The 21,792-nt window shown below is 45.2% G+C and overlaps 1 protein-coding gene across 1 annotated transcript in view; it reads left to right on the top strand.

Moving 5' to 3' along the window:
* SPON1 (spondin 1) overlaps nucleotides 1-21,792 on the top strand; it is a 355,481-nt gene that overhangs the window by 95,666 nt on the left and 238,023 nt on the right. Inside the window, exon 3 of the mRNA XM_075546022.1 lies at nucleotides 3,883-4,016. Coding sequence (XP_075402137.1) covers nucleotides 3,883-4,016 — 134 coding nt within the window. The remainder of the gene's footprint in view (nucleotides 1-3,882; nucleotides 4,017-21,792) is intronic.

The following is a 21,792-nucleotide window of genomic DNA, read 5'->3' as shown; positions in this document are numbered from 1 at the left end:
AGTCCTGGATCCCAAACCAAACCTAACTCATTGTCACTGAGTTGAATGGCTAGAAAATGTAGAGCCAAACTCAAATGCTCTAAAAAGGCCAGACTTACTGGGCCAGTAGAAATACCTTTAAATTTAGAATGTAAACCACTCCTGGAGGTCACTGTCACCCAAAAGACAGAATAATTTTATATATACATATATAGTTATATATGTAGTTATAGTTGTATAGTTATAAAACATATATATAGATATATCTCCTATGAGTACTGTATTCTTCTACACAATCATTTAATGAGATCTAATAATCAACTTTTACCTTAGACCAAAGATGAGGAGATGGTGGGAGTGGAGGACAAGAGATGAAGTTAGTGGAAACAGAACAACTAGGATGGAAATAATGGGACTACTGACACATTTTGAAAAGTATAATAATCAGTGTCACTGGATAACCCTCAAATGTATAAAAATTGTTCAGTGAAAATTAAATTTGCTATGTAAGCTTTCTCCAAAATCATAATACTTGAAAAAAATCTCACAATGTGGAGAAAATAATATTAGAACCCCACTATATCATATTAACAAAAAAAAAACTCCAAACAGATTGAAGAACTGAATGTGAAAAAGCAAAACCACAAAGCTGATAGACAAGTGCATTGGAGACTATATCATCTTTTTTAGACAAGAACAGAAAAGCACAACCCATCGGAGAGAAATTGATGGATTTCATTAGATCAAAGTTATTTCTCTCAAATAAAGAATAACTTTGACAGAAAAGAAAATATTTCTAAATGACGAGGCATTCAAACCTTGAAATTCCTATAAATCAGCAGAGAGAGAGAATCAAATGAGGAAAGTGGCAGATTCTGAAGAGGCCGTTCCCGGGAGAACCCTGTCGGGTGCATGAAGAGATAGTGCAGTTTAGGGCTTGACTTCAAATGATCTGATTGGAAGCAATAGGCAAGCCCAGTGGTAACAAGTACTAGTGAGGCTGTAGGGTAGATGGAGCACTGTAGATGCCAATGGAATAAAAGTAGACATAGCCATTCTGTGAGACAATCTGGAAGTACTTAGTGAAATGAATAATTATATCAACAATCTAACAACATAGCAATTGTACTGCTATGGAAAAGTTAGACGTGGCTTCTCAAAGAAAGCAACATGAGGCTTTTTATTTCTGTGCGATTTGTGGAAGTAAAGAGCTGGAAGTCAGCTGAGTTTTCATAAGCAAGATAAGGGTTAAGTAACTAGTGATCTGCATATTCAATAGGATATGAAGCAGCAGTAAGAATCCATAAATAACATTTACATCGAATAAGTTGGACATATCTAAAAAACACACAGTTGAGTAAAAGAAATATGATGTGACATGTTAAAGCACACAAAACGTTCTCTAAAACTTCAAGGAAATGTGTTTATATATATGCATATATATGTATATACATATACAAGCATATACGTATACACATATGTATTACTTATCTGTGAAAGAAACCTGGTGGCACAGTGGGTTAAGTATCACGCTACTAACTGAAAAGTCAGCAGTTCAAACCCACTAGCCGCTCTGCTGGCGAGAGATCAAGGAGCTGTCTTCTGTCAAGATTTGTACCCCTGGCAACCTACTCTGTTCCCCAGGGCTCCTATGAGTCACGGAGTTTGCATGTGTGGCAGAGGGGGCTTCAAACAGTTTGTGGGAAAAGTTCATGACTTTTTAATTCTATTTCGCAGGCACTTGTGAAGCCCTCTTGGCTATGTGTGTATATGCATACAGACCTCAGAAGGATGCATGTTAAATAAGGAGGTGCTTCAAAAATTCATGGAAAAAATATAATTGAAAGATAATGGAATATTTCCACGGTCTTTTGGAAGTCCTCTTGTACATAGGTGGTGGTGGTGGTTGTTAGTCGCTGCTCCATTGATTCCAGTCTCTGGGAACCCTGTGTGTGCCCAGATAGAACTGTGCTTCGTAGGGATTCTTTAGGTGTTGTTAGTGTATCTGTTTGTTTTCTTCAGGTTGTGGGCTGTGAAGTTAGTTACGGGTTTTACTCTCTATTGTGATCTGGGTGAAGGCTTACAGTGTGAGTAGAGGCCAGTCTCCAGAGCCACCTTCTCTGTGTTTCTACATGAGTTCACACTGCCACCCTTTGGCTAGTGGCCCAGTGCTTAACCTTCTGCGCCAACCAGGAACTCCAAATACCTAGGCATGGGTGGGAAACGGGAGAAAGAAATGGAAGTGGGATGAGGACTATAGAGGTAAACATAATATAAATGGAAAATTGCCTTTGCTTTGTGCAGTGATGAAAATAAATAATAAATGGAGGAATTGGAGTGACTTGATTCTTTATACTGGTTATCTTAAAAAAAAGAATTTAAAAAAGAAACAAGTACAAAATGGGCATAATGATTTTCTTTGAAGACCAATGGGATAATTCAGACAAGGCCCTTGACTTCTTGTCCAACACGTTTTCAAAACACAAACAACAGCCCTGGTGCCGTCAAGCTCTTTCCAACCCCTGGGTTACCAGGCAGAGCCGTGCTCAGTAGGATTTGCCCATCATCTTTACAAAGGAAGTGCTTCTGGGTGAATTAGGCTTGAGGTGAGTCTGACTTCGAGGTTAGCAGTCGAGGATGAACTGCTAGTGCCACCATCCAGGTGCCACCTAGCACATACTAAACACTAAGTAAGTGATACCCATTCATTTAATGGGCATCTCTCATTCACTGCCACCGAGTCAACTCTGACCCAGAGCAACCCTGGGGGGCCGAGTAGAATCCCCTTTGTGTTTCCAAGCTGTACATCTCTATGGGTGCAGACAGGCTCATTTCTCTCCCATTGGTATCCCGGAGTCGTGCACATGGATAAGCACTGAGCCGCTAACTGAAACGTTGGAGGATGAAATCCACCCAGGGGAAGACCTGGTGTGAGCCACTTCCACAAAACCAGCCGGCGAAAACCCTATGGAGCAAACCCTAGTTCTGCTCTGCTTCACCAAAGCTGTTGCTGTTGACCTGGTCCGACTCGTCGTGACTCTGAGAACAGAGGGGAGCTGTCCCTAAGATGCCCAGGGCTGTAACCTTGATGCAAACTGACAGATGTCTCTTTCTCCCTTGAAGGGACTGGTGAATTCAAGCTCATCCATTGGAGTTGGAACTGAAGACCCAAATTTGGATTCAGATCATTTCCCCCAAAGACCCCAAAGATTCCACTGTGTGCTGTAGTTCTATTAGATGGGAAGGCAGCTTTGGCGCAGACACAGCAGTAAGCAGGCAGGAGAATTACTGCAACAGCCTCAGGGCCTGGTGCTGGCTACTGGATTTTTTTCAGTGTCTTAAAGAACTAGTATAGTTAACTTGGGAGAACACCAATACGTAAATATGAAGAACAAATTCAAGACATCGAAAATGCATAAGTAAAAAGAGCTATCAAGCTGCGAGACTTTATGTACTTTCCTCCACAGGGATGTTTTCTTTTAATATTTTAATTTTGCATGATAAAATTGTAGCTGAATGGGTAAGTCTAACTAAATAAAGAGTACTGGCTTTGGATTATGTCTGCTCCATCCTTCCTCTCCTCCCCTGAAGAAGTGGGATACAGGTTGTTTTAGCTAAATAAGCAAGATCATCACCTAGTGGCCACTTCCTCAAAGTGCTGACTCAATTTCTCAGGTCCTAACAAGCAGAGGCGAGGATGCGTCCAATCCTTGTCCCCAGAGGATGCGAATTCAAACAAGCACTGACTGGGCCTCTGTGCCAGACACTTGTCTGGCATTTGTGGATAAAGAGCTGCTAAGGAATAATGATCAGTTTCCAAATCAATGTAAGGGCACGTCAGCTCAGGAACTCCCAGAAGGACAGTGTGTGCTAATGTGTCTCTTTCCCCTTGGTTTTCCATAGATCATCGATGAAGAAGAAACACAGTTTATGAGTAACTGCCCGGTGGCTGTGACCGAGAGCACGCCCCGCAGGAGGACTCGGATCCAGGTGTTTTGGATCGCGCCACCAATGGGAACGGGCTGTGTCATTCTAAAGTAAGTCACGGTGACATCTTGCTAGCGCCTCTCTTTCCCTTGTCTGCAGCTGATCAAAGACGCTGTGATGGAGTTGCAGAAAGGAAGTGGCTTTACTGGGGGTGCCAGGGTCTCTCGCTGGCGCTCGGTTGTTCTAACATGGATGAAAATGAAGGACAAATTCAGGGCCATTGTCTGGTTGGCCAGCGCCGCTGTAACAGAAATGGCACCTGGAAGTGGCTTCAAAGACCAGAAACGTGTAGGAGATGGAAAGTCCAAGTTGAGGGCACTGTCTAGAAGGAAAGCCTGTGGCGGGAATCCTTGCCTCGGTTTCTCTAGCCTGCCGTCCTGGCAGGTTCGGGACTTGTAGACTGGTCGACTAGTGACATGAATGGAACTTGTAGGGTTACATGAATGAAAACCGTGTTCCAAAGATGACCTCTAAAGGCAGGGAGATCGGCAATTACAGAGTACACTTCGCCGGGGCCACAACTGCTGCGACAAGCGCCTTCGTTACAGAAGTGCTACATGTAGAATTGCTTGCTGAATTTTTATTTTCCCGGCTGCTATCTTCCAAGGGGTGATGAGCCGAAGGTAGCTCCCATGAAAATTATAAACCAGGAAAACTTTAACTTCCTCCGCCTGGAATTGGCACTTTTTCTTTTCTCGAAACTCCCAATGTTCTTAAACTGTACGTAGACCGACCCCAGCCCAATGATCGCTTCTACCAGGTCTAGACTCTGCTGTGGTCCTGTCTTCTTTCTCCATCAAAATGACCCTCTGGTGTCACTTCCTTTTGAACCTCCTGATCCTCAACCTTCCTTGTAGGTTACAATAGAATTTTAGGTGTTAACTGGATTGTTGTTTTCCTCTGAAAGTTAATTTTGCATCTCCAAAATTGTGTATCAAAGAATGATGCTCTGGAGGTGGGCAGGTAAACGGCATCTGTGGACAAATACCTTTAGGAAACACCGCCTCCTGTCTCCCCCTCTGGCAGGCTCACAACTCACAACCTGTGAAAGGTCTTACAAAGTTCTGCCGAGAAGAAATCTCTGCCACTTTGCTTTGCTCGGCCTTGCCCACATGTCCCCAGCTACAGAGCTCCTTCTTGGTCTGGCTTCCCTTTTCTGCCATCACACCGGGCATCGTGGGCACCTCTCTCTTTTACTTTAACACAAATGGAGTGTCCTGACTCAGTTGCTTTGAGAAGCCTGATTAACCTTCACCAGTTTGCGAAGCCCCTCCAGATCCACCTGAAAGAGGTGTAAAGGCCCGCATGCAGCGATTCCCAGGTCCTGGACAGCTCAAATGGTTGAGTACTCAACTACCAACGAAAAGGTGGTTCATGCCCACCCAGAGAAACTAGGGAGACCAGCCACAATCTGGAAAGCCCTATGGAACACAGTTCTACTGTGCAGTTTGTGGGGTCCCCTGAGTCAGAATAGAATCTACGGCTACTGGTTTGGCTTTTGATTTTGTTGTTCACTGTTTTTTGGGTACAAAGTGAGGCTGGGCATTTCAGGATAGCCTAGTGGTTACACTAGGGACTGGGAGGTTTAAACTTCCAGCCTCTGGGGAGAAAGCTTAGGAACAACCACCATCACCAAACACCAAAAATACAAATGGGCGGGGAGAAAGAGAGCAAGCCACGGGCATGAAGCTGCTGGGCTGGTGGCTACAGTTGTGGTTTGTCTTCCAGGCTGGTTGCTGGGAAGTTGGGGGTGAGAGTTCGATTGTCATGTGTGGTCTGGCCATTGTTCCTTTAGGCTCAGGGGCTCTGCATGAAGACTGGGGTCTTAGCCGCGCCCTCCAGGACCCCCCACCCCACCCATAGCAGTCCCTGCAGAGCCCGAGGCTCTAAAGAAGAGCGTTTGAACCCCTCTGCTCTGTGGGATGAATCTGCCTGCTCCACAAGCCCTACCCCGCACCCCCCTGCCTCGATTCCTGCTTCTCTTTGATTTGTTGTTCTCACAAACCAGAAGCATCTGATCTTCCAAGTGGAAGCCAGAAAGGCATCTCTTGTTTACCCGTTAACAATGAGCATATGTGAACATATGTTTATGCCTTAACAATGAACACATGTGGCTTGTTTGCTCACTCGTGCTTTCAACAAATGTAACCAAGCCTCTGTTTGCACAGGCACCCAGGATAGAGGGGCAGCAGAGGTAGGTTCATGGTCCTAGGTTCATGGGCCTGGGAGAGAGCAAAGGTCAGTCAAGTCTTTCCCTCTGCCAGGGCCTCAGCGGTGCTCCTGACTCATGGTTCTCCGCCTTCCACAGGCCCCGACCCTTTCATACAGTTCCCCATGCATTGGTGACGCCCAGCCATCAAACTCTTTTCATTGCTACTTCTTAACTTGTCATTGTGCTACTGTCATGAATCGGGACCTCTGTGAAAGTGACATTCGACCCCCAAAGGGGTCGCAACCCACAGGTTGAGTGAGAACCGCTGATCCAACTTCACCTTCACAGGAAACTACCCCAGTTTTACAGAAGAGGAAGCAGGTCTCAGGGCACTGGGCTTTCTTTTTGAAGCCACCCGTACATTTATCTCCCAAGCTCCTGCTTTGTCCTTCATTTACATTTTCTGTAGGTGTTAAATCTAAAGATATAAAATTTCATAGGTGTGGCATAAATACATATCCACCTTGTCAAATATCAAACAATACAAAAAGTAAAACGTGCTGACACACTTGCCCCTCCCCCACCCCCTCCAATAAATCCCGGTCTCCTACCAGCAGGTCGCAGTTTGGTGGTAGTTAGACTTTTCTCTGTGTGCTTACATGCATATACATTAATAGAAAATCACATAATTTTATTTTTATGAGCATTTAAGCGAACACAAATGGTATCATGTTCTATGTAATGTCCAAAACTTGAGTCATTTCCCCCTTTTAAAAAAAGTTATTGTTTTAGATTTTCCAGTTCAGTAAGATAAGGATCTACTTCATTCAAAAACAAAAACAAAAAGAAAAAAACATTGCCTATCTACGATGTGAATGCATCACAATTATCTCATGGTTGATGGACACTTAGATTGTTTCCAGTTTTGTTACAATTACAAATAATGCTACAATCTTGTACATGCGGCTGGGAACAAATATGCACGTTTTGTGCATGCTAGTGCCCCCAAATGGGATCACAAGAGATGCACATTTATAATTTTCATAGACACTGCCAGATTTTCGCTAAAGAGTCTGCCAACAAAAGCACCCTCTTTGTGAACAAGAAAGCCCATTTCCTTATTCCCTAAACAGCCCTTGATAGTATCAATCTTCAAGGTTCGGACAATCTCAGGGTTAAAAGTGATATGAAGAATTAATTTTCATCTCCCTAGTACTAGTAATATAGAACATTTCTTCATATATTTATTCCATTTGTATGTCCTCTTCTGTGATATCTTCTCTTCATATCCTGGTCCACTTGTCTCATAACATGTCTTTTTAATATTGATTTGTAGCATTTCCAGGCAATTCCACTCTGTTGTAAGTTTCAAATATTTCTTTCTGCTTCCTTTGAACTCCGCTTGTGGGTTTATAAAGAGGCACCATGGGGTGCACTAGTGTACGCGCTGGGCTGCTAACAGAAGACTGGCAGTTTGAACCCACTGGCTGTTCTTTGGGACGAAGATGTGGCAGTCTGCCTCTGTAAGGATTTCACCCTTGGACATCATCTGGGACAGTCCCCCTTAGCTTATAGCAGCACTAGGAGCCAGGATTCGCTTGATGACAGTGGGTTTGGTTTTTCGTCTAATCACCCCAAAGTTCTAAATTTTTATTTGCTCAAATATATCAATCATGTCTTAATTCATTTTCACTTTGTGTCTTCTTTAAAAAAAAACACCTTTTTCTACATCTGAAGACATAAGTATTTCCACATATTCTTATCTTAAAAATTTTCAGATTTTAAAATAAATTTGGTTCCCTAATTCTCCTGGAATTGAATTTTGTGAATGCTATGATATCAAGGGTCTATTTACAATATTACAAACAAAATACCAGCACAGGCCTGAAAGAGCGAGAGGAGGAGACTGAGAGGACCTCCTTCCAGAGACCATTGGTTAAGGGTAGCAAGGGGATCCCCACCTCCCGCTCTTCATTCCAGTCACCCCACTGCTACCCTGCTTTGACTCAACCCCAACTATGAGTACGATTGATTGCAATGAAATAGGCCATATAGGCGAGCCTCTTGGGCAAAGAGGTCTAGGTGCAGAAAGTTGAAGGAGCAATGGAAAGATGTGCAGCACAGGCATGAAGAGGAAGTCTACCTATTTTCCTCCAGATGGGTAGTGCGGTCCCAAATCTTCTCGAATGGTCTGGACTTTCCTCAGTGGTTTGGAGTATCACTTTATCACATAGACCATTTCCATGCCAGGCACTTTTGCTTTGTCGACCTTTTGATCTCCTCCTACATGTGACCCACATCGCTTTATAATTTTATATTGTTTTTTATAGCAAGTCATCACCCATTAATGTTGATGTTCATGGCCATTCAAGCAGGGTTACAATCCCAGATGAATCATAGAATAAATCTGTCATGTTCAGCAAGAACTTATACTGAGATTTTAAATGGTGTTGCAACGAGTTAATAGTTTAAAGTAAGAAAAATCAGTATCCCAGTGTGATAGATAGGTTTACTGTGCCAACATGGTCAATGAACACGTGGGATTAACTGAAGGGTGGAGAGACAAATGGCTCGGCAAGCCTCACCTTTCTTGTCTCTTGCTTTTTGATGATCAGACCAGTGTGTGGCTGTCTTAGCTTGTTCTCTGCCTCAATTTGCAAGCTACACTACCTGTGGGACATCTAACCCATGGACTGTGTCGCTGTAGTTTGAGGTTCCTTAAAGACCTGCTTCGCCACGCTACTGGAGTATACATCGCTTGAGCTGGGGACTGTCAGACCCTGTCATCTGGCTGACTGTTAGTGACCGTCCTTGCTGTTTGCTGACTGTGCCTGGACTGCCTGCATTGCTCGGCAGAGGACTGCCCGGCAGCCCTCAAGACTTGAAGGACTACCAGTGTATTAGCTGTCTCATGGAAGTGTGTTGCGCTGAACCATTTGTACTGCTTTATAGATTAATTAACTGGTTATTTCTTATGTTTCACATATATCTATATAAAATCATTAGTGTCTTGGTTTTGTTTCTCTAGAGAATCCTGTCTAACATACCCAGAAATATGTCTTCCCAGTAAAGAACTTGGAATATCTTTCTATTTATTCACATCTTTTATACCATTCAGGAGCCCTGGTGACTTAGAGGTTACATGTTGGACTATGACCTGCAAATCCAGCAGCTGGAAACCACCAGCTGATCCACAGGAGAAAGACTGGGCTTTTAAGCCCTTAAAACAGAGTGACAGTCTCAAAACTCACAAGGGAGGTGGGGGGCGGTGGGGGGGGCATATGAGTCAGCATTGAGTCGATGGTAGTGAGTTTAGTTTTGGTTTAGTAATAGTTTGGAGACAGCAATAGTAGAAGGTCATTGGGGGCTACAAAACTGGTGCCAAATCACAGAGGCCTTCCAGCACCATGATAAAGAGATTGAACTTGATTGAAAAGTAACGAGCCATTCATGGTTATGACTGACAGGCTGGGAGGAAGGTTTGCTAAAAGTTGATAAGGACACAGAGTCTGGCAGCAAGGTTGGGGACAGATGGAGGGTGTGGCGTGCCAACTCTGCCACCAACCCTCAGTAGCGAAAAGGAGAATCTGTGTTGCAATATTTGGGGAACATTTCTGGGGAAAGGCAGCCTGGCAAAATCAGCTCCAGAGCTGGCTACACCGCTGTCGTGGGTGCTTCGGAAGCCCTCCCTCTTGGCTGTGTGTGGCTCCCTCCGGAGGGCAGGAATAGAAGCATGCACAGCAATTACAAGAGGGCCTTCGGCCCTCGCCGGACACCATGCGCATCTTACACCATGTACATCTTACACCATGTGCATCTTACACCGCTGCCAAGGTCTGCATTTCGCGAGCATTTCTACACCACAGGCTTTTCTGTCAGCCCTTCCCATGGTCTCCTCCCGACAATGAATTCACATGTCCCCCCATTTGCAAGGAAGACGCAAGCCATTGTAGCGCAGTAGCAACTGATGGAGAGAAAAGTCACGTGTGAGAAGAGAGGCCGTCTAGGGAAGGCCACTTCTCTGGAGTCTGACCGAGAATCTCTCTCCTGGAGCGGTCCTGTAACCCTTCTGGGCAGTTATGTGTCTGTCACCCACTCGCCTCTTCCTTAGAGGGTCTGAGATTTGCATCGATCTTCTCCTGTGGGCCAGTCTCTTGGTGACCCGTTCAGGGAATTCAGCTGTAGGGAAACATGAGTGGCTACAGGCCACAATAACAGCCAAGAGCATTTGCGATACTTACTTTTCAGCCACATGAAGTAGATACCCACTACCATCAACTTGACTCTGACTTATAGTGACCCCGTAAGACCGAATGGAACTGCCCCTGTGGGTTTCCAACGCCGTAAATCTTTAAAGGAGTAGAACGCGTCCTTTCTCTCCCAAGGGGAGGCTGGTGGGGTTCAACCACAGAGCTTACAGTCAGCAGGCCGATGCATAATCCACGGTGCCACCAGGGCGCCTGCATGCAGAGGACGCACAGAGAAGCTAGTCACTGGCCTGAGGTCACAGGATCGCCACAACACTGCATTTTAAACCGATGCAGCTGGGCTCCAGAGTCTGTGATCTTAATCCTGCATTCTGCCTTCTCAGACTTGTCTGGCTGCAGTCGGGCTGAACTCTGACCTCTCCGCTCTCCTGACGCCATTCGTAGAGAAGTCCTGTCAGTGGGGCTTCCAAGGGTCTCTTCTATCTGTTGCTTGTTTTCCACGCACCGTCTCCTTGCAGACACTGTCGCTTTGTGCCTTCCAGCTGCAGTAGCCTCTTACTTGGTCACCCCGGTTCCTGGCCCGCTGAGCCTTCTTCACACAGCCACACCATTCCCTGCGCAGGCTCCCAGCTGCCTTCAAGCAAAACTCCAAAATCTTGGCCAGAGCATTTCAGTCTCCTCACATCCCTCCCCAGAGTCTGGCCTTGAACCCGGTTCTCCGACCGTCCTTGTCTGCTCGCTGTCTCGGTGATGTGTACCCAGTGCTTCCTGTGTGCGGGCATTGAGCTCACAGAGGCTGCCCGTGAGAGCGTCTCGGTCGAGGGGCAGCACAGAACCAGCTCCACAGCCCTTACCTGCAATTCTGAAATCCGAAAAGTGCTGAAAATCAAAAGATCTTTTTGTGATGTAATTACTCGTTTAGAGCCACATTCGACCTTGAGCTAACTGAGCTACCTTGAAGTTATTTATAGTCCAGCTTAGCTGTTTGCTAAAAGGTGCGCAATGATAGAACTCAGTGAGCTACTTATTTCTTTCATGAAATTATCAGGGATAAGCATGTTAGATTTTTGACTGGGCACCATCATTTCATTATCCAACGGAGTTCTCAAAAGATTGTAGACTTCCATAATAGTCCCTTTCCTAGAAGTCTCAGGACACTGAATATTAAAAATAACATGCGAGGTCTTCCAACAAATGGGTAGCCAGGCAGACATGATCAGCAGACCCTGTCAAACAAAGACCTGAGAGACCTAACTCCACGGGCACAGGTAATGATCCTGCACCCCTGGGCGCCAGTGGACAGGACAGAGAAGTGGACTGAGAGCTGACAAGGAGAAGAAAATGAGCCAACGTGAGAGAGGAGGCAGGAAAGGGAACTATCAGCTAGCCTAGTGGGGCTCAATCGTCTCTTGCAATTAGTATTCCATTCAGACAGTGGTCTGGCACACCATGGCTGGTGACAAGAATGTAGAGTCCTTTCTTGTTCCCCATGCCTCTTGGTGACCAGAAGATGTGTGGACAGGCCCCACCCTCACCCACCTAATGACTGGTGAGAACCCCACCCCTGGTGTCCACCAGGAGCCTCTGTTCTGCCTGGGGTCAGAGCTGGACCCAAAAGGCATCTGGGACTCTTGTCATCAGACCAGCAGAACATGCAGTGCTGGATCCCTGGTCATTCCTGCATGGGTGGGAACTCCTTAACCAGTGGTCCTGCCCGCAGCTGCCTGCTGGGCCAGAAAAAATTCCTTCCCCAAACAAGCAATCTAACTATCATCCGGACATTCATGAACTCTGGTCATTCCAGATCAGGAACTCCATCTAGGAATGGTGTCTCATTCACTCCCAACCCACCCCAGGAGCTTCATGTGGACAGAGGGGCCAGCCCCCTAGGTGCCCAGCCTCCCACACACGTGTCTCCTTCCTTTGTTTTGTACGTTCTCTCTCTGCTTTCCCTGCCCTTGATTTTAATTCTCCCTTCCTAGCTTTTCTTTTCTCTTTTCTTTCTTCTATTCGTCCTTTATATTATCCCTTCCCTATTTTCTTTTCTGTTAAGTTCTTGCTTCACGATTCCCTTTCTCTTGTATTTTTGCTCTTGCCTAGTTTTGTTTCTTGTATTGTTTTTCTGTCCTTTTTCAATACCCTTTTTACTTTACTTTTCTCTTTTTTAAAGTTATTAAATTCTCCTTATTGTTTCTTGCTTTCTCCTGCTTGCTTTTTACAAAATTAGTTATTTACTTTCTTGGCTCTTGTTTGTTTGTTTTTTTCTCTTGTGTCTTATTATTGTTGTTTTCTTATCCAACCTGATAGAAGATAGCAGCTGTGACCACACAGCCCACCACATCTGTCCCTCCTCGAGCCACATCTAGACAAGGGACACTATCTACTCTTTGTAGCACATGATCTTTGATAGACAGCCGAAAACCCTAGTTGAATTGGCTCTCAAGTGTGTAATAGGAAAAGCAAACAGAACAGAGCACACACTCACATTCCCTATTACACCCGCCTGAAGGAAGGTGGTGAGGCCTAAGGTCTAAGCAACGTAACACCATCAATTAAATGCCAATACATAACACTGCAATATTTGGAGGAAGCAGACAACTAGAGTTCACATGAAGAAACAAGACAGAATGACTGAAACAAATAATAGAGCTAGACAATTTTTCTCAGGAAGAAAATGCACAGTATCTCCCTGATATATAATTCAAAAGAATAATATTTAGACACTTCCAATGAATTGAGACCTTTAAGAGGTATGGAGAGGTTTCTGATGCATTGATTAATCTAGAAGATAATGATTTTTATTGTTGTCATCTAGTCAGCACCAACTTATGGTAACTTATGTATATCTTGAAGCAGAATGCTGTCTGGGATAGCTTAATGTCTATCTGCGTACAAGGAAATCTGATCAATACAACTATTATTCAAATTCATGTGCCAACCATTAACCTAGTGATGTAAAAGTTGAAGACTTCATTCAAAGTCTCCAGTCTGAAATTGATCAAACATGCGATCAAGATGCAATAAGAATTATTGGAGATTCGAATGCAAAAGTTGGAAGCAAAGAGGAACAGTAATTGGGAAATAGGACCTTGGTGATAGAAATTAAATTGGAGATCACATGATAGAATTTTGCAAGACCAATCACTTCTTCATCACAAATACCTTCTTTTAACAACACAAAAAGCAACTTATACACATGGACTTCTCAAGATGAAGTACACAGAGATCATTTTATCCACATAAAACGGGAAGGGACTATGGAGAAGCTCAGTATCAGGAGGTAAAACCAGGCCAGGGGCCGACTGTGGAGCAGACCACCAATTGCTCAGATGTAACTCCAGGTTGAAGTTGAAGAAAATAAAAGCAAGTCCGCCACAGCCAAACTATGACCCAACCAAATGTTGAGAATATCTCAGGAAGAGATTTGATTCATTGAATACTAATGACAGAAGCCCTGATGAACTGTAGGAGAGGATTGAGAACGTCATATATGTAGAAAGCAAAAGGATATTAAAAAGACTGGAAAGAAAGAAAAGATCAAAATGGATGTCAGAAAAGCCTCTGAAACTTTCATTTAATTGTAGAATAGCTAAAACAAAAGGGAAAAAAGGATGAAGCTGAGGAGAAATTTTCAAAGAACAGCTCGAAAAGACACATATTATTATAATGAAATGTGTAAAGACCTATGTTAGAAAACCAAAAAGGAAAACTGACTCAGCATATCTTTAACTGAAAGAACCAAAGAAAAATTCAAGCCTGGGGTTGCAATGTTGAAAGATGTGTGTGTGTGTGTGTGTGTGTGTGTGTGTGTGTGTGGCGAATTATTGAATGATGCAGGGACCATCAAAAGAAGATGGAGAGAACACAGAGTCATTGTACAAAAATTAAAAACAACCTAGTGGAAATTCTACCATTTCAAAAGGTAGCATCCGATTAAGAACCCATTGTACTTAAGAAATTCAAACTCTTCTGAAAGCATTAGCCAAAATCAAGGCTCCAGAAAGTGATGGAATACCAACTGAAATGTTTCAACAGCCGATGAAGCACTGGAAGCACTTACTCATCTATGTCAGGAAATTTGGAAGAGAGCTACTTGACCAACTAATTGGAAGAGATCCATTACCCATTCCAAAGAAAAGTGAACAGAATGCTCGAATTAAAGAACAACATCATCGATATCACATGCAAGTAAACTTTTGCTGCCAGGGAGCTGCCAGAAGTTAAGGCTGGATTCAGAAGAGGAGGTAGAACAAGCTACATCATTGCTTATGTCATAAGGATCTTGCCTTAAAGCAGAGAATACCAGGAAAATGTTTACTTGTGTTTTACTGCCTGGGCCAAGACATTAAGTTATGTGGATCATAGCAAGCTATGGATCGCCTTGAGAAGAATGAGAAATCAACAACACTTGAACGTGCTCATGAGGAAGTTGCACATGAATCAAGAGGCTGTTCTGTGAACGAGGGAATACTACATGGTGTAAAATCAGGAAAGATGTGCCTCAAGGTTGAATCTTCTCACCATACTTATTCAGTCTGGATGCTGAGGCTGGCTTATATGAAGAAAAGTGTGGCAGCAGGATTGGAGGAAGGCTTATTAACAACCTACAATATGCAGATCACACAACGTTGCTTTCTGAACGTGAGGAGGACTTGAAGCACAGGCAGGTGAAGAACAGGGCGGAAATCTTCAGTGTGGATTGGCACTCAGTGTAAAGAAGACCCAAATCCTCACAACTTGACCACTAGGTAACATCATGGTGAATGGAGAAGAGATTGATGTCGCCAAGGATTTCATCCTGTTAGGTCCCACAATCAATGCTTAAAGAAGCAGCAGTCAAGCGCTCAAAAGATGCATTGCATTAGGTCAATCTGCTGCACAAGACCTCTGTAAGGTGCTGAAAAGCAAGGACGCTACTTGGAGAACTAAGGTACACCTACCCCAAATCATGATCTTTCCAATAGCCTCATATACATGTGAAAGTTGGACATTGAATCAGGAAGACTGGAGAAAACTCCATGCACTTTGAACTGCAGTGTTGCCAAAAAAAATTGAGAGACCATTTACTGCCAAAAGAACACATATCAGTCTTGGAAGAAGTGGTCAGAGTACTCCTTAGAGACAAGGATAGGGAGACCTCTTCTCACATAGTTTGGACATGTTATCAGCAGAGACTAGACGCTGGAGAAAGACATCCTGCTTGGGGAAGTGGAGAGACAGTGAAAAAGAGGAAGCCCTTCGTCAGATGGACGGACACAATGGCTGTCACTGTGGACTGGCACCGACGAGCTCAGGACCGGGTCGTGTTTCACTCTGTTATCCAGAGGGTCACGGTGAGTTGGAGCTGACTCGCTGGCAACTCACAACTGCAACATGTATAACAGAACAAAATACTGTCGGGTTTGCCCCATCTCCATAATCCTCAGTATTTTTTGGTCAGCAAGTCAACGTCTTCTCATACTTGCTTCTGAAGAATGTTCTGGTTATATGTCCTCTAAGACTAATTTGTTGTAAGCAGTTTAAATTTATTGCCAAGCATCATGCTAAGGGTATTGTATACCTAATCTTGTGTAATCTTAATAAATCCCTATGAAGTCTTTACTATATTATTCCCATTTAGTTGATGGAGACACCGAGGCTTGGAGAGTTTATGATCTAAGGAGCAAAGCTTGTAAGTCAGCGGTTCTCCACCTGTTGGTCTTAATTCCTCTGGGGGTCAAATGACCCTTTCACAGGGGCCAGCTGATTCATAACAGTAGCAAAACGACAGAGATGAAGTAGCAAGGAAAATCATTTCATGGTTTGGGGGTCACCACATGAGGAAGTGTATTAAAGAGTCAGGGCATTAGGAAGGTGGAGAATCACTGTCTAAAGTGATGAGGATGGACTAAAACCCATTTCTGTTTGTCACTAAGCACTTAAAGGGCTCTGCCTGAGCTTCACCCCCACTCTGCCCCCACTTGACCTGTGAGGAGAAGGAGAGAAGGACCCCCCTATGCATCAGAGCATTACAGAACTGCCTGGGGGTAGAAGAGGTTGTGTCCCAAGTTAGGCAACAAACTCTTCAGAAAACTGAAATCAAGCCCAGGGTCTTGGCAAGAAAAAGACCTGTTAGTTGGAAGAGAGGCTAAGTATCAAGGAGAAATTAGCTAACACTCACAAAACTTCACAAGGCTCACCAACTCCTATACTCTTTGAAGTTAATAACATAGAAAACCCACATGAGATAGACGCTGTGTGTGACTTAGCGGACGCTCGCCGGCTTAGCAGGATCTGATGTGGTGAAGCTTGCCACAGACTTTGTTGCCAAAAGTCGGAGTGGATTTCATTTGAGGCAGGCTAGTAGGCCTCAGAAACACTAGCCAGGGGAGGAAGCCAGAAATCCAAAAAAAGGGGGTGGGGAGACCCCAAACCAGCTAGAGTGGCTGGTTTGTGGAAAAACAGTCGGGAAACTAATGCGATGGCTGCAAGAGCCAGTGCCAGCTTGATTCAGGAAGACCTGGATAGCCTGCCGTCTACCAGCCAGCAGGTGAAGCCCAGTTACCAGGGTTTCCCAACAGGCCAGTGGTGGCCCAGTTGCAGGGGAACAATGCAATGCCAGCAGAATTTTACTCAACAGCTGCAGTCCCAGGTGCACGAGCTGGCTCCCAGGGGATAAAGAGCAGAGAATTAAACAGGAAGTGTAGACCACAAAGGAACAGGATCTAGCCAGGACTGCAAGCACAGCAGAAGCCTTGCTCAGGGGATGGTGCCACCACCATAAGGGGACTGCAGTTTGGAGGGCACGAGGGTGAGCATGGCCCTCCCCTGTGATGCAGAGCCCAGCTCAATGGGGGTAAGAGGACCAATCAGTCCTCTCCCATTGATGGAGCAGGAATTGCCAATGTGTTCCTTCCCTGCCCTGGTCAGGATGGAATTTTTGACAGAATAAAAACGATCAAAGGCTAGAAATAGAATGTTGAGCAGCAGTGAAAAGTGCCCTATCGTACGCCATGTTTGCTTTTTGACCCTAAGAAACTCCACTTGGGTTGTATGTGTGTGTTATACGTGAGGCTGGGCATTTGTGTTCATATGGTACTTCTGTTTTAGTGCAGCTGTTAGTTTGATTCCCTTTGCTGCATGAGATGACATGTATGGGGCATCTTTGTTACCTGGGAATTTGGTATAAAGAAGGGGGAGGCTGTTTTCACTTACAGATACATATTATATCTTCCTTCTTTTTCTTTTTGCAACCATCACCACGGTTTCTTTCCAAACCCAAGGGAAATTCTGTACCCACTAGGCCTGCTGCATCCCCTGTCCTCTGCCCTCAACCCTGCAAACCACCAGGCTACTTTCTGTCCTTAAGCATTTGCCTAGTCTAGCTCTTTCATATATATGTGGGATCGTAGAATGTTTATTCTTTCTTGTCTGGCTTATTTCACGTTTGTTTTCCAGGTTCATCCATGTCATAGCATGTATCAGAAGTTCATTTCTCTTTATGGTTGAATAATATTCAATTGTATGTAATCTCCGTTTTGTTTACACCATTCTTCTGTTAAGAGACACTTGAGGTGTTTCTACCTTCTGGCTGGTGTGAGTAGTGTTGCAGTGAACATTGATATACGTGTATCTGTTTCAGGAGGCCTGTTGGGTTTTGTTGGTTTGTTGTTGTTGGTTTTGGTGGTGTTGTTGTTGGTGGTGATGATGATGTTTTTAGCCAGACAATGAACCCAATAGACATATTGTCCCAACCCTGAATGTTATCTGTCCTTGGGACTTTATTGGTACTGTAGCTTAGAACGAATGGTAATTATTCTTGGACAAGAGTTAAAAAGAACAAAGAAACTGTTTCATACCTACTGTTTGTCTCTTAGGGTCATGAAGTACGTGTGAAAACATTGGCCTATTTTATACTGTCACTGAAAGGACTGAATTAGATTGTTTTCCATTCAGTATGGAGTCTGTGTCACACAGTCACATACCTGGGCTTCGTCTTGACCTTGGCCACTGGATCTGGGAGAAGCAAGGAGGATGCAAAGGATGCTCCAAAGATGAGAAGGAGGTTCTTGGTGCTAAAGATGCCGCTCAATTGACCCACCACCTACTCACCATCCAGTACTAACTATTGACAACAAGTGGGACCTGAATTATTTGCCTCTTTGCAAGCCTGCTTGCCCCAAACGTATGCCCAGTGAAGAAAGGGGGTCCATAAGAAGAAAGAAAGCCCCCCTTTCCTCTCAGGATGAATTCTTGCAGGCTGGTTTCAGCTGTGTTGTTCCTTGGGCTTTTCCCTAACATTTCACACTTAGCCCCTGGAAGCAGGAATAACAGAGGAGGGGGAAAAGCTCCTTTATTTCTTAGTTCTCCGCTCGTCATAAATGAAAATCGTTGTTAATTTAGGGGTCTGACAGCTGTGGTGCATTTGTGAGTCCAGAGCAGCTGTCATCAGCACTCTGGTTTATTTTTCAAGCAGATGTTTAATTTGACTCCAGCGCTATTGCCAGTTTTTCTGAGGCGAAAGCGAGGGGGAAGCAGAAATAGAAATAATCATTATATCCATCATTTGGTTTCCTTTCAAAACATAAATCGGCATGATTAACGATGACATCAGAATTGCTCTAATTGCAGTTTGGGGGTGCAGGGACCATTTAGCTATCGTCTCCTACATGAGCCAAAGACCATCCCAGCCTCCCTGTAAAGTCAGACAACGCTTCGCTTTGTGGTAATTACACCCAGACTGAGCCACAGGCCCAGCCACCCTCCCGGAAAAGCATTCCAGAGCAGAGAAGCATCGGGGAGTGGCAACCCCAGATGGAGACCTCAGCACTAAACCTGGTCTCCCCACTGGGGAGCGAGTGAGCTAACCACTGAGGGAGCTAGCACCCTTTCCTGGTGGCACGGCCTCAAGTGCACGCTACACTGGGCCTGTGCACCCTCACAGGGTGCAACTCGGTCTCCATATCTGCAATGAGATGCCTCTCTGGCTCCACGCAGGAATCTGACGCGTCATTCTGGGCATGAACAAGGCCACTGTTGCAGCCCACCAAGCTTGGGGAGATCTTCCGGCTGTGCTATTGGTCAACTCCCTTCCCCGGTTTGCTTGCTTTGCCCTGGCTTTTTGGAAAACAGTTGGGAGACGAATACCATGGCCTGTGGCCGCCTCACGTGGCTCTCAGCCCTTTGTCTTCTCTCTCAATTGTCCAGTCACGGACTTGCAGCGAGCACCTCTTTGACAAAGTTTCTGTAGTGCCACGCTGCCTGTAGTAAGTACCGCACATCTTGTGACTTGCCTCTTCGCGCATTGAGATGGAAGACGCACCTTGCCTGCTTCTTCGATGACAATGGCAATACGGGCTGTCCTGCTGAAGAAGCCACCCAGGAGAAGCATCTGCAAATGTCCCAGAGCCTGACTCTTAAGTCCTTGTGTGGTGGAGGGATGAGCCACATCCTCACCCAGCCAGGGCTAGAGGGAACAGAAACACAAAGAAAGAAAGAAAGAAAGAAAGAAAGACCATTTGCCACCAGGTGGGGCCTGGCTCCTGGCGCTACCTGGTGTCGCTGAGCACGACTGCACTCCAGAGCGCTTCCATGGCTGTGAACTTTGGAAGTAGATTGGCAGCATTTCTTTCAAGGCACCTCTGGATGGGTTCAAATAAAACCATCCCTTCAGTGGTCAAGGGCATAACCATTTGTGCTACCGGGGGACCCCTCCAGATATCAGAGGGCTCTCTGAGCAGAACAAATGGATACTGAGGGGCAAGTCTGACTTTTAAAAGGTATCGGGCAAGACTTCATCTTACATCCTTTGGACTTGGTGTCAGGAGACCAGTCCCTGGAGAAGGACATCATGTCTGGTCAGGTGGAGGGGCAGAGACGGAGAGGACGGTCCTCAAGGAGATGGAGGACCCCATGCTGCACAATGGGCTCAAGCCGAGGAGCCATCATGAGTATGGTGCGGGACCGGGCAGTGTTCCACTCTGTCGCTCATCGGGTCGCTCTGGATCAGAACCAACACCGCCAGCAAAAGGGCTGTCCCTTATCCCGCTATATGAAAAGGATAGGTTATTGCCCATTATTTGGTCACCAATCAAGTTCTACAAAAAGACCAGCCTTCCAGACTTCTGCCAGGTTGACCTCCCAAGAATTAGGGAATTATGAAGAACCAGGAGCCCTTGTGTCATAGTAAGCAATGCTTCAGGCTGCTAACCACAAGGTCAGCAATTCAAAACCACTCGCCACGCCATGAGAGAAAGAGGAGACTTTCTACTCTCAGAAACCCACCAGGGCAGTTCTACCTGGTGTTATGGGGTCATTATGAGTGGGCATGGCCATCAATCAGCCTATCAACTCGATGGTAGTGAGTGATCAAGTTAAGGGCCATTGAGTCTTTTCTGACTTATGGTGAACCCACCGGTGTCAGAGTCCCACTATCCTCCAAAAGGTGTTTGATGGTTGACTATTCCAAAGTAGATCACCAGGCCTTTCTTCTGAGTTGCTTCTGGTAGATTCAAACTTTCAACCTTTAGCTTGGTAGTTGAGCATATTAACTATTTGCACCACCACGAGCTCTAGGAATTATTACATGTATCCCCCAAACAAACAAACAAACCAACAAAACATAGCTATTGCTGACTACCTGATCATCCAACTAGGTTCAGACTATGATCTAGTCCTTAAAGGATGGATCCTCTTGTCTTTGCTCTAAGCTTAGACTCGGGCCTGTCCTGCGGTATCCCACATCACAGCTAAGGATAACAAGATATCGCTGCAAGCATGAGTGTGCCAGAGGAAATTGTAACACAGGAATCCGACATGACTGGGCATGGCTGCTCTCTGGGCCCACAAGCATGGGCTTATCGTTGGCTATGTCCTGCTCCTGCCTCACAAAGGATGGGTATCAGATCCCGTGTATAACCTCAGCAGCCAGTTGCCTTCCCTCCCAAATTCCAGACCCAACTGGCCCCATAAGGTAGATGCACGGACCAGTCTGCCTGAGTTTGAATTCTGGCTCTAGCACTTACTGATGACTTTAAGCAAGTCATTTTAAGCCACCAGTGTCTCAGATGCTTCCCCTATAGCACAGGGCTGATAGAGTGCCTATGGAGGACTGCTAAGGCTCAGGTAAGTTATATGTAAGGTGCTTGGAACAGTGCTTGACACTTGGTAGGCTCTCAAATGCAAAACAAACGCCTCTCCGTGTCATTGAGTCAACGTGGGCTCACAGCCACCTTGTAGGCCAGGCTAGAACTTCCTCTGGGTTTCTGAGACTGTAGCTGCTTACAGGAGTAGAAAGCCCTGTCTTTCTGCCGAGGAGAGGTGGGTGGCTTCAATGGATGACCTTTTATGTTGCCGCCCAATGTGTAACCCTTACGTCACCTCGAGAGGGCTCTGAGGAACCTTGGTGATCAGTGGTCTGCGCAGTGGTGGTCAGTGGCAGTAACGGTGTCAGCCTCAGAAACCCGCAGGACAGTTCTACTCTGGCCC

The sequence above is a fragment of the Tenrec ecaudatus genome, chromosome 4, assembly GCF_050624435.1.
Source record: "Tenrec ecaudatus isolate mTenEca1 chromosome 4, mTenEca1.hap1, whole genome shotgun sequence".
In the NCBI taxonomy this organism is placed as follows: domain Eukaryota; kingdom Metazoa; phylum Chordata; class Mammalia; order Afrosoricida; family Tenrecidae; genus Tenrec; species Tenrec ecaudatus.
The sequence above is the reverse complement of the archived record's forward strand: the minus strand, read 5'-3'. Positions and strand labels throughout refer to the sequence as shown.